Genomic DNA, 12,315 nt, shown 5'->3' on the forward strand with positions numbered 1-12,315 from the left:
CTCCATTATGTACGGTATGCCATATACTAATACGGAAACAAATAGATGCTAAAGATACCGCTGCAATAGGCTCATGCGGAATCTACCCCGGAAATGAGCATTATTTGTAATTTTCCATATCAATCAAATAATCGCAACAATAACTTAACAATGCTCCATGCATATACCTGGCTATATCACAATGAAGGAACAAGTGATCCACATATTTTTCTCATCACAAAATAAGCAGTTATCGTTATCTATGCCTCCCTTTTACTGGAGTATTTAACAAAAAACTACCACAATTCGTCGAACCGTGCCTACAAGCTACCACTTTACAAATTTTCGCGGAAAACTACCATTTTTTCACTAATATATGACTAAAAACTAGCACATCGACTTAATGACTGATTAGCAAGAATTAAACTTGATCATGACATGTTGGGGCCCACATGTCATTCTTCTTCTCCCACGCGTGAGCTCCCCCTGCCATGGCGCCCTCGGCCTCTGCTCCATCCACCGCCTGCCATGGCGCCTCGGCCTCTGCGCCGTCCACCGCCTGCCATGGCCGCCCCCAAGCGCCTCCTCCCTACCCCGCCCGCAGTCCTCTTGCATCTCCTCCGCGACCCCTACCTGATGCCAGGGCCGAGCTGCTTGCCTCCCTTGTTGTCCGCCACCACCGCCTCCCTCCTGCCACTGATGCTGCTGGCCCTCGCTGTCGAGTGCGTCGTCGGTGGCCTCCTCCTTGCCCCGTGCGCCATCCAGCTCCGCCGCCTCCCTCCTGCTGCTGATGCTGCTGGCCCTCGCTGTCGAGTGCGTCATCGGTGGCCTCCTCCTTGCCCCGTGCGCCATCCAGCTCCGCCTCCTCCCAGCGTCCTCCTGCCTACGCCGCCCCATAGCTCTCCCGAGGCCATCACCCACCACCACCCCGCGACGCTCGTCCTCTGGACTACCACCACTAACGCAAGCACGTGAGTAATGGAGCCGGTGACTCGGCGCGGCCAGGTCGCGCTCCAGGCAGCAGCAGCTCGCCGGGGTGTTGCAGTCCAAAGAGCTATCGCCGGTGTGCTGGTAAGGTGTTTGTTGAAATGCCAAAGAGATATAGAGAGAGGAGGAAGAAGGTGATGCTGACGTGTGGGGTCTCCTCCGTGCGAAGAAGCCAGCTCCTGTCATAAGCGTGTTTAAACTGGACGAATCGGTTGATTTACATGGTAGTTTTTAGTCATAGATTAGCAAAAAAGGTAGTTTTCGGCACAAATTCGTAAAGTAGTAGTTTGTGGGCACGGTTCCACGAATTGTGTTAGTTTTTGGTTAAATACTCCTTTTACTGAGATTATCACTAGACTACATAGATTATCCCTAGGTAATTCGAAATTAAAGCGTGTTGCCGTTGAGCGATGATATATAAACCTCGTGTCTCTACCATTCCCATCCATGAGTGAACCTTGCACTAAAGAAATCGTCCTTGTACGTTACCAGAATGGTGAGCTGTCACATGAGACAGATTTTTGAAGTGGATATATTTGTCACTTAGCAACTCCTGCCACTTGAGACAGATATGCGGAGGTGACGATGACAGGTTGCTGTGCACTGGACTACTAGAGCCCGAGCGACACATGCAATAACGACGTGAACATTTTTGGAGGTGACGACGCGGCAGTTTGAAAGTATGTTCATGCATGTGTACACCCTTATTCGATGGTCACTTTCGATAAGGATCCAGCGCACTAGAACATCACCGAGACACCAACGTTGTCGTGGCGTGTAAAGTAATCCTGGCGTGAGCCTCAGTGCAGTTTTGCTTTAGTCACGCTGGACCAGCAGCGGCCGCCAGCGGATGGACGCACGCGCCGCTCCGATCGGCCGTCGAATATATATGCTGGAGTAGGGCGGAAGCCATCACTCTCTCGTACTGCATCTTGTAGAAGATCACGCAACGCAACAGCCTTAACAAAAATAGCAGTTGATTGAAGCAGGGTCGATCCATGCCATGGCGAACCTCGAATCGTTAGCCTCACTTGCCGCCATCCTCATCCTCGTCCTCGTCGAGGTCGCTGTCCTGTCCTCGTTCGCGGCCGCGCAGCTGCGGCCGGACTACTACGCCAACGTCTGCCCCAACCTGGAGGGCATTGTCCGGTACTCCGTGAAGCAGTCCATGGTCAAGTCCCCCATCTCCGCGCCCGCCACCCTCAGGCTCTTCTTCCACGACTGCGCCGTCATGGTATGGCTATGTTACACATTAACGCAAGTAATTGATGGCTAGTATCATGCAAGACTGACAGACCGAAGCACATCATGCGTGCAGGGCTGTGACGCATCGGTCATGATCATCAGCCCGACTGGCGACGACGAGTGGCGGAACCAGGACGACTATTCGCTGAAGCCGGAGGGCTTCCAGACGATCCTGGATGCCAAGGCTGCCGTGGACAGCGACCTGCAGTGCCGCTATAAGGTGTCCTGCGCCGACATAATCGCCCTCGCCGCAAGAGAGTCCGTCTCCCAGGTAGTATTGGTCTAGCCAAAAGCTATGAAAATCCATAAATATCGTATATATACAGATATACTTGACAATTGACACGCATTCGTATATGATATACTTGATGTATACCCAGCCTTAATAACAAAGTAAAGGTTGACGCATACAGCCAATTATAGCAACAAATCAGTGAGCCATAACAAAGGCATAGCAGAAAATATCCAGCCACTATAAAGCAAAGCACGACATATAGTATATAGCTTTAGCGTGACGCTAAACTAAGGTCCAAATTTAATAGTGCTAAGTAAATTACACTATAGCACATTATTTGCAAAAAAATCAATTTAGTGCATAACATGTTGAGCTTTAATTTTGCGCAATAGCCCATTATTTAAAATAAAATAAAGTAGTAGGAGTCCTCTGCCATGAGACGACCATGAACAAATGTGTTGCAGAGCGGAGGGCCCAACTACACAGTAGAGCTGGGCAGGTACGATGGGAAGATCTCGACGACGAACAGCGTCATGCTGCCGCACGTCGACGACAACCTCGACAGCCTCAATTCCTTCTTCTATACCCTAGGCCTCTCCCAGATCGACATGATCGCATTATCAGGTACATGATTCATCTCATCACATCGTCGACTTCTGAATCTGATCACGTCGGCCGGCCTGTTGTTGACCACCATCTACCACCCCCTCAGGTGCCCACACCTTGGGAGCGGCCGACTGCGGCTTCTTCCAGCACAGGACCAGGGGCAAGGATCCGAGCATGAACCCGAGCTTTGACGCGCAGCTTCAGGGCACCTGTGCCAGACAGAACTTTGCGTTCCTGGATGACGTGACACCGGTGGGATTCGACAACTCCTACTTCAAGCTCCTGCAGAATGGCAGGGGCCTCCTGGGCTCCGACCAGGTGTTGTACACAGACCAGAGATCACGCGGTACCATAGACTACTATGCGTCCAACCAGGGCATCTTCTTCTACGACTTTAGCATCGCCATGACAAAGCTCGGCAAGGTCGGGGTCAAGACGGCCACTGACGGCGAGATACGCCGTGACTGTCGGTATCCAAATTAGATACTTATAGCATATGAAGATTGCTCATTGTCCAAACATACCGCTGTCTATAAATGGACTATAAAATGTGTAGGGGTGAATTCCATATATGCCATTGTAAATTTACGCCTACCCTCATATGTTATTCCAAATATGTCACTGAAATTTTGCAACATGTATACATATTACACTACTGTCGCTTGACTGGTAGTGGTCGTCAAGTGGCAGCTGAAAAATATAATTTCGCCCTTGGTCATATCTTGTGGTGATTTAGCCAAATGACTGAATTTTGCAGCGTAGTAAACACATAGGAACATGGGACCCGATCATAACTGCAATTCTGTGCATGACTTAGCTCACTTTTTAAAATTTCATTGATGGATAGTCCATATTCAAGAACAAATAAGATTCACTCCTTGTTAAACAATGATTTCAGCATTTCATACGTTGAGGGAAGAACAGATCTGAGAATCAAGCACTCATCCAAAATCTCCACCCACATCCCAGGAATCAGTGTAATTTTGTACTCCCTCTGATCCAATTTAATTGATGCAGCCTCTATACAACTAGGCGAATACTAATTCAGATCGGAGCTCTCGAGGAGCAAGATGGAGCACAGTGGGGGTCGAGGAGTAGCACCGGATCGCCGTGTAGCTGCAGTGGTTGTAGGTGTGGCTCACACTGTAAAGGTGGAGCCCAACGGCGGCGGTGTGAGCTGATGTGTATAACCCTAGGCAGTCCTTGCTGCTTAGGGACCGGGCAAAGAGAGAATGCATGAAGCTGTTGCCGTCGTGGCCATGGCTGTTGCGCAGGAAGACGCCGAGCGTGAGATGGTGGAAGAAGCGGCCGGAGGAGGACCTTGCTAAAGCAGTGTGGGAAGAGGGCAAGGCCGGAGCGACCCTTGTACTTGCTGCCGCCACGGCCCTCCTGTGTGCCGTGCTACAAGCGGTTGCTCGAGGAGGCGATCGCTGGTGTGGGGGGAGGGGGACTTGGGCCAGTGGCAGGGGAGGGAGACCAGGGCCATCTGCTGTAGGAGTGCGGCGGCCACCGGCTGGGGAGGGTGACCGGGACTGGTGGCAGCTGAAGAGGGAATGGCGACGACGCCTGCATCGTGGGAGGAGAGTCAAGGGAAGAAGGTTGTGCCTAGTGCGCGGGACATACGTAGGTTTTATTTTTCTTTTATTTCTTTCTGACAGATGGGTCCAGGGGAAAGATTGGGATTATGAAAATAATTTTTTTTCTAAAACACAGTATAGACGCGGGCGCTCATATACACACGCGTACACTCACCCCTACGAACACACATGCACACCCTATCGTTATGAGCACCTCCGAGAGATTGAGCTGACAAATCATCTTGAGATTGACGGAGTCACTACAGGCGCCTGGTAGTCGACAGAAACGTCTCCTCCTGAACGTGCATCACCGGAAATCCTGATATAAATCTAGAGTAATATGAGCACCAGAATTTAAACCCTGATGGGCTGGGAATACCACTCTCCTCCTAACCATCCAGCACATGTTGGTTCGCAAAGAGGGGTCAACTTACGATACTGGAATATATGCACTTGGTGCAAAATTTTGATGACGTATTTTGAAGAGGGATTAAATGGCATATGGGGATATGGTAAAATTTTCAGTGACATGTAATGGTCGATCTGTTCTGAATTATGTCAAGTTCATGCATGCCTTACTGACGGGTCTATTCCACAAGCAACCTTAAGAGCTTATTCTATACATGAAAAAAATTATCATGTACAACAAACGGACTGCTCTACTCACTTGACCTTGTTCCACAAGGGCATCAGAAAGGATTTCCCATGCCGCTACCGGGCATTTCATGTGCCATTTTGTTGATCTGCAACTTCCAGCGATGAAACCCTAGTAGAGCAATAAATTTCTCGAATATTGCACGCATGCCCGAAAAATGCGGGGCGTGGCAAATGTCATGCGGTTGCCCCCTTTTAGAGCACGAGAAGTTTCGAGGCCAACGGAGCAACAGAACCAGCACTTCCTGCACAAACCAGACACGTTCTCTCTTGATACCCAGAGGCTAGCTCAGAGACGGTGCGGTTTACAAGCGGCCTCAGGGAAAAAATAGTTGAATTAATAAAAAAACGCCGGCATCCACCATTTAGAAGATGGTCTATCATTTTGAATCTTCTCTGCCCGAAACAGGTGAAGATTCAAAGTGATAGTTCATCTTTTTAATAAAAGTGTAATGAATACCGAAGCTTACTGCGCATCTGGATTATCCCACTATTTAAACATGTTATTTTGCTTGACTCTAGGCGAGGTGGGACTAAAGTTTGATGGTAGCCTTATCTTTACTGAGAGCAACTCTCGGCAACAGTTCCTTTACAGAGAGCAACTCTCGGAACAGGTATTGTTGGATCATAAAATTAGTACATATTCATAATTGTATACCACCGAAGTACTTTCGACTTTTTAAACAGGTCATGTTGCTTGTCTCTTAGCGAGGTGGGACTAAATATTTGCCGAGAGGCACTTTCCGTAAAGAGTTGCAACCGTGACCATGCTGTTATTTGCCGCCGGAGGTGCCACGTGGCAAAACTTTGCCGTGTGGTGACCTGTTGGCCCTCGGCAAATAATGCCTTTGCCGGGTGTTGCTTTTTTGCCAAGTCATACTCTCGGCATTATCATGTGTTTGCCGAGTGCGGCTCTCGGCGTTCATTACTTTGCCGACTGCCGTGTTTTGGCTCTTGGCGAAAACTCTGACACCCGGCAACGAAATTTTCAGTAGTGTAGACATGTCGGTCCGGATGTTTGCGGGCGTTTTCGGGACGGTGTTGGAGATGCCCCAACCACGGTTTTTGGGACGGTTTTCGGGGCGGCGTTGGCTGGGTGTAGCGTCCGCGACGACGCAGCTTCCCAAAACCTCGTGCCCGGCCGTTCACATCCAAAGAAATCGTCCTTGACTTGTACGTTTCCAGAACGGTGAGAGGGAGAGCTTGGAGTCTGCCGCATGAGAGAGGGAGAGCTTGGAGTCTGCCACTTGAGAGTTTAGACAGATATGGGAGGCAGTGGAGTTCAAGCTGTGTGAGGCTTAAACCTCGTGGAGAGGCGTGGGCATGCATGTGTGTGCTTTTTTAGGATAACCTCGGCGGCAGATCCAGCCTGAGAAAAGGAAAATCCGGTTGTCACTTTCCATATGAATCCTGGGATGTCATGTGAGTGAGTGGGACACTCCGGGTCGAAAATTCTCCAGCACCATATGTATATCCAAGCATCCGACGTACTACTTGAACATCACCGAGACACCAACGTAATCGTAGCGTGACAAGTAACCGTAGCGTACGTGAGCTTCAGTGCATCTTTGCTTTAGTCACGCCGGACGGGCAGCGACCGCCGGCCGGTGGACGCGCGACTCCTACCGTCGAACAGTACCATTATTACCAGGACTGGAGTAGGGCAGAAGCCATCACTTTCCAACAGCTAATTTCGGAATAGTACTCCCTCCGTCCGGGTGTATAAGTCATTTGCGTAGTTCTAGGTCATCGATTTGAGGAATTAAATATGTGTTATATGTCATGAAAAGTATACCACTAGATTTCCACACGGATGTAGTTTCTAAATATATATTTTTTGTCACATATAATACATATTTAGATAGTTAAATTATCGACCTAGAACTACGCGAATGACTTATACACCGGGACGGAGGTAGTAGTATTGACAAAAGCAGCTCAAGGCGTCGGTCGATGCATTCCATGGCGAATCGCGCCGCCATCATCTTCGTCGTCGTCCTAAAAGTGGCTGTCCTCTCGTCGTCCGCAGCCGCGCAGCTGAGGCCGGACTACTACGCCGGCGTCTGCCCCAACCTGGAGGGCATCGTCCGGAGCTCCGTGAAGCAGTCCATGGTCAAGTCCCCCATCTCCGCGCCCGCTACCCTCAGGCTCTTCTTCCACGACTGCGCCGCCACGGTATTGGTACACATTGACGCAAGTAATAAATTGATGGCTGTTGTGCAAGACTGGCAGACCAACGCACGTCATGCGTGCAGGGCTGTGATGCGTCGGTCATGATCATGGGCTCAACCGGAGACGACGAGAACCCCGACAAATATTCGTTGAAGCCGGAGGGGTTCCAGACGATCCTGGACGCCAAGGCCGCCGTGGACAGCGACCCGCAGTGCCGTTACAAGGTGTCCTGCGCCGACATAATCGCCCTTGCCACAAGAGAGTCCGTCTCCCAGGTAGGATGACTATTCGCTGAACGAATGTGTGACATGGCGTATGAGACAATCCTTAGATTCAATCTGTGAAAGTTTCAAGAAGTTTTGCCCGATGGATAAAAAACTACAAGTAAATTTTGGATTCACCAGATGGTGACATGGCGGTATGACGACTAAGGCGCTGACTTGGATGTTGATTGGTCAAAACCAGTCAAAAAAAAGAGAGTAAAAAACCACCTCAAGGTTGTTGTTTGTCCGGTATGGAAAGTTGAGAGTTGTAAATTAGATGATTTTGTACCTTAGGGTTGTGTTTTGAACTTTGGAGGTAGTTTGAGGTTGTAATATGAACTTCTCTCTTCCCTGAACGAATTTGTCTGCACTCTGTAGAGCGGAGGGCCGAACTACACAGTGGAGCTCGGCAGGTACGATGGAAAGAAGTCGACGGACAGAAGCGTCAGGCTGCCGCACCCCGGCGACAACCTCGACAGCCTCAATGCCTACTTCTCAACCTTGGGCCTCTCCCAGACTGACATGATCGCCCTATCAGGTACGTGAACGTGATTCAGTTCAACTCAACTTGCCATGGACTTATGATTCTTGAATCTGTTGTTGAGAGTATAAGATGACCACCATATCGCATCGCTTCAGGTGGCCACACCTTGGGCGCGGCGGACTGCGGCTTCTTCAAGTACAGGATCGGTGGCAACGACCAGAGCATGAACCCAAGTTTCGACGCGCAGCTCCAGGGCACCTGTGCCAAACAGAACTTTGCGTTCCTGGACGACGTTACACCGGTAGGGTTTGACAACTTCTACTACCGGAACCTGCAGAACGGCAGGGGCCTCCTGGGGTCCGACCAGGTGCTGTACACGGATGAGAGGTCCCGCGGCACCGTGGACTTCTACGCGGCCAACCAGGGCACCTTCTTCTCCGACTTCGTCATTGCCATGACGAAGCTCGGCAGGGTTGGGGTCAAGACGGCCGCTGACGGCGAGATACGCCGTGACTGTCAGTACCCAAACTAAGGCTAGTCGACCCGTGCAACTGCACAGGCTAGGAGTATTGGAAAAAATAAATGAAGAGTTAAATCTCTGGAATAATATTTTGCTTTACTTAAAATGGAGAATTTAATTCATCTACTCTAGTAGTAGTTCATTACATACAATATTCAGAGTAATCTATCTATTTTTTTAGATTCCGTACAATCTATCTATCTATCCGAAGATGCCGTTTAGAGCTTGGGCTATGGGTAGCCCGATATCTTGGCTGTTCGTCTGCCTCGCGCCCAACTTCTAGCATGTCAGTCGGCTGTATTTCCGGCAGTATAGATCGGGTCGTGTTGTGTTGAGATTTTAGCACAGTCCACGGTTACACAGCCCTCGATAGTGCTGCCCAGATGTCCAGCTTATATGGCCCATATCTCCACTTCATTGAAGCACGTGGTATGGGCCCGCACTTTCATTTTGCCGTCAGCACCATCAGCCATGTGGAGAGAGAGAGAGAGAGCGAAAGGGGGAGAGGAGCGGTGACAGAACAGGGAAAGAGAAAGCATGCGGTGACAAAATAGGGAGAGAGAAAGCTTGCTGTGTAATAAGTATTTAGGCCAAAAATTTGTCTCGGGTCTATTGAAAACATGGCGACTCTCATTTTTGGGCTGGGCCAATGATGGCAAATAAACATCTTTTTCGGTTTGGATCTTTTGCGATAAAAGATGTGTCAGAGATTCGTTGCTGGAAGGATAAGTGGCTAGGAAATGTGAGCCTTCGAGAATAATATCCAGCTTTGTACCGTATTGTTTGCCATAAGAATAATACTCTTGCGCAGGTGCTCAATTCATCCCTGCCAGATATTGCTTTCAGGCGGGATTTAATTGGCCCTCGTCTTATGTCATGGCAAAATATGTTATCCAGATTGGAGTCAATTAACCTGACACAAGGACGAGATGAGTTTCCTCGGAGTCTCACTACGTCTGGGTCCTTGACAGTCGACTCGATGTACGGGGCACTCACGTTTTCAGACGTTCCAGTGGATAAGAATAAGAAAATATGGAAGTCCTAGATTCCACTAAAAGCTAAAATATTCATGTGGTATCTTAAGATGGGATCTTAGAAGGGGAGTTGTGCTAACCAAAGACAACCTCGCCCGCCATAACTGGCAAGGAAGCAAAAAAGTTTAGTTTTTGTGCTCACGGCGAGACAATTAGACATCTTTTTTTCAGCGCAAATTTGCACATTTTACATGGTCAGTCATCCAAGTAGCGTCTAATTTGTATCCGCCCACAAGTGTTACCAATATGTTTGGTCATTGGTTGGACGGTATTCGAAATAGGTTCGAAAGGCTAATAAGGGTGGGAGCGTATGCCTTGTTATGATCGCTTTGCCTATGTAGAAACGATTTGGTTTTTGATAGCAAAAATTGCTTTCCATTGCATGTTATTTTCCGCTGTGCGTACTTGCTTCGTATGTGGTTTATACTACACCGAATGGAGTACCAACCGCTGTTCAAGGTGGTGTGTATGCGGTTGGAGCGGGTGAGCATGGAGATTTTTACCCAACATGGGTGGCAGCATAATCTCCTGATCGGTTCATCACCTCCCTCGACTTAGACATAGTGTCGGTCATATGATTCTTCTGTTGCCGATCTTCATTTTATTTCTACTAGACTATTGGTGTTGACTGTATGCGTCTTAGAAATGCAGAGGCCGGGTGTTGCTCATCATTTTTTGTATCCGCTAGATGCTTCGTTTTGAGTTAATAAAAATGCCCTTTACCAAAAGTGAAAATAAAATGAAACAGAAATGTATGTTAACGGAAACACCCTTCACTCTTTTGAAATAAACTGTTTCACATTTTCAAATAATCAATTCCACTATCGTATATTACAATTTCATTTTCTGTAGTTACTATTTCATAATTCTGAAATATGTTAGTGGCTTGTTTAAAAAGCATCACACCTATTTGAACTGACTTTTGTAAAATGACATATCTTACCCTTTTGAAGACGGCTATTTCACATTTCCAATTTTTGTTTCAAAATCATACATTACAAATTCACTCTCTGTAGTTATTTATCATAATTCTGAAATATGATACCGGCTTGTTTTGCAAGGCATCAATTTTATCTTCAGATTTGTGAAATGACACATTTGCACACACTTTGAAGTAAACTGTTACACATTTCCAAATAATCGGTTTCACAAATTATCGTTTCAGTTTCATATTTAGGTTAAGATATGTTTCTAGTGAAATAGGTTGGTTCCACGTTTTACTACTGGAAAAGGTTTATTTCAGTTTGTTTTTCAATTGAAATGTTTGTTTCATATACGAAATGTGAAACATTGAAATTTAAATGTGTTTGAAATATAGCCAACATCGGTCTAGTTCTAAAGGACTTGGGGCCAGGAGTTCAAATGTACAAATTATTTCAAATACGAACTTAGGTTTAAAAGATATGAATGTTTTCAATTGGGTAAGATGAAATAAAGTCACATGAATTTGTTTGCATGGGAGAGAGAAGAGGCAGGTGCATGCATATCCATGTCTAACAAAAAGGAGTGCTCCGGGCCCGCTATACTAATGAAAATAGTACTCTGGTGGTGGACTGGACGCTGAAATACCAATATTTCATAAACATAGGGAAACTTTTTATACAACACACGAGTCAATGTACTGTACAAGGTCAGGTGTTACTGGCTGATTAGCTACCGCCAAAGAAAAACTTTTTAGGTAGCAGAAACGTGCAATTCTTCATTTTGACTCCAACTAACGGTAGTGGATGTGATTGAGATACTACAATTTCTTAGATAGGCGGAACAGCAACCGCCAAAGAAAAATTACTCGGGCGTGCGGGCGTGCATTACACGGATGTTCCCAGAGTCCTAGGTCTTGCTAAGCACCGCTTGCCGTGTATACAGACATCACAGAATATGTATATATACGTTTACATAACAAAGCTAGGTCAGCGACTCGTTGCCCTAGCTATTATATTCAAGCCGCGCGGCCAATCCGATCTGGTGACGATGATGAGGAGAGCAGCTCCTGCCCCGCCGCCGGAATCGGCAGAGATGGTGCAAGAGATCCTGCTCAAGCTGCCCACCAGGGACGTGATCCGCTGCTGTGGCGTCTCCAGGTTATGGCGCTGCGTCGTCGCCGATCCTAACTTCCGCAGCCTCCACGCCGAGGCCGAGGCCAACCACGTCTCCGCGGCGTCGGAGGCCCTGCTCGTCTCGATAACGCGGGAGTCCGACTGGCCCGACGAGGCCAGTTTCTTCAACGTCTCCTCGTCGAGGCCGGCGCTCATGCCACACCGTGTCATCATCCCTAACCCCTACAGCCTCTCCAACGTCTGCAACGGCCTTCTCTGCTTTGTGTGCCATGATGACTCCAAGGCGCCTGCATTCATCTGTAACCCCGTCACCGGTGAGACGGCGACGCTCCCAAGGGCGCCACGGCGGCACACCATGCACCATCACTTAGCCCTAGCGTTCAGCCCCTCCACCAAGGAGCACAAACTATTCAGTTTCACCTTCTCGGGCCCCAGCCTCATCCTTGGGGTCAACGTGGACCAGTGTGTGTACACCTTAGATGGTGTTGCTGCCGGCGGCGGA

At 48.3% G+C, this 12,315-nt stretch overlaps 2 protein-coding genes across 2 annotated transcripts; both read left to right on the plus strand.

Moving 5' to 3' along the window:
- The first annotated feature begins 1,870 nt into the window (after positions 1-1,870).
- Positions 1,871-3,770, plus strand: LOC123135532 (peroxidase 45). Its single transcript, XM_044554637.1, has 4 exons — positions 1,871-2,200; positions 2,285-2,482; positions 2,911-3,070; positions 3,159-3,770. The coding sequence occupies exons 1-4, from the start codon at positions 1,970-1,972 to the stop codon at positions 3,533-3,535; spliced, it is 966 nt and encodes a 321-aa protein (XP_044410572.1). The 5' UTR covers positions 1,871-1,969; the 3' UTR covers positions 3,536-3,770.
- Positions 3,771-7,189: 3,419 nt separating this feature from the next.
- LOC123135533 (peroxidase 45-like) lies at positions 7,190-8,874 on the plus strand. Its single transcript, XM_044554638.1, has 4 exons — positions 7,190-7,458; positions 7,539-7,730; positions 8,097-8,256; positions 8,358-8,874. Exons 1-4 carry the CDS (start codon positions 7,237-7,239, stop codon positions 8,732-8,734), a joined length of 951 nt encoding a protein of 316 aa, XP_044410573.1. The 5' UTR covers positions 7,190-7,236; the 3' UTR covers positions 8,735-8,874.
- Positions 8,875-12,315: the final 3,441 nt, after the last annotated feature.

Source organism: Triticum aestivum, chromosome 6B, assembly GCF_018294505.1.
Source record: "Triticum aestivum cultivar Chinese Spring chromosome 6B, IWGSC CS RefSeq v2.1, whole genome shotgun sequence".
Classification (NCBI taxonomy): Eukaryota; Viridiplantae; Streptophyta; class Magnoliopsida; order Poales; family Poaceae; genus Triticum; species Triticum aestivum.

Bases quoted from the DNA above. Each gene is read 5' to 3' on its own strand.
- LOC123135533 (XM_044554638.1), top strand. From the start codon at position 7,237: ATGCATTCCATGGCGAATCGCGCCGCCATCATCTTCGTCGTCGTCCTA. The intron at 7,459-7,538 runs GTATTGGTACAC...TCATGCGTGCAG, and splicing joins TCCACGACTGCGCCGCCACG to GGCTGTGATGCGTCGGTCAT. The intron at 8,257-8,357 runs GTACGTGAACGT...GCATCGCTTCAG, and splicing joins TGACATGATCGCCCTATCAG to GTGGCCACACCTTGGGCGCG.
- LOC123135532 (XM_044554637.1), top strand. From the start codon at position 1,970: ATGGCGAACCTCGAATCGTTAGCCTCACTTGCCGCCATCCTCATCCTC. The intron at 2,201-2,284 runs GTATGGCTATGT...TCATGCGTGCAG, and splicing joins TCCACGACTGCGCCGTCATG to GGCTGTGACGCATCGGTCAT. The intron at 2,483-2,910 runs GTAGTATTGGTC...AATGTGTTGCAG, and splicing joins CAAGAGAGTCCGTCTCCCAG to AGCGGAGGGCCCAACTACAC.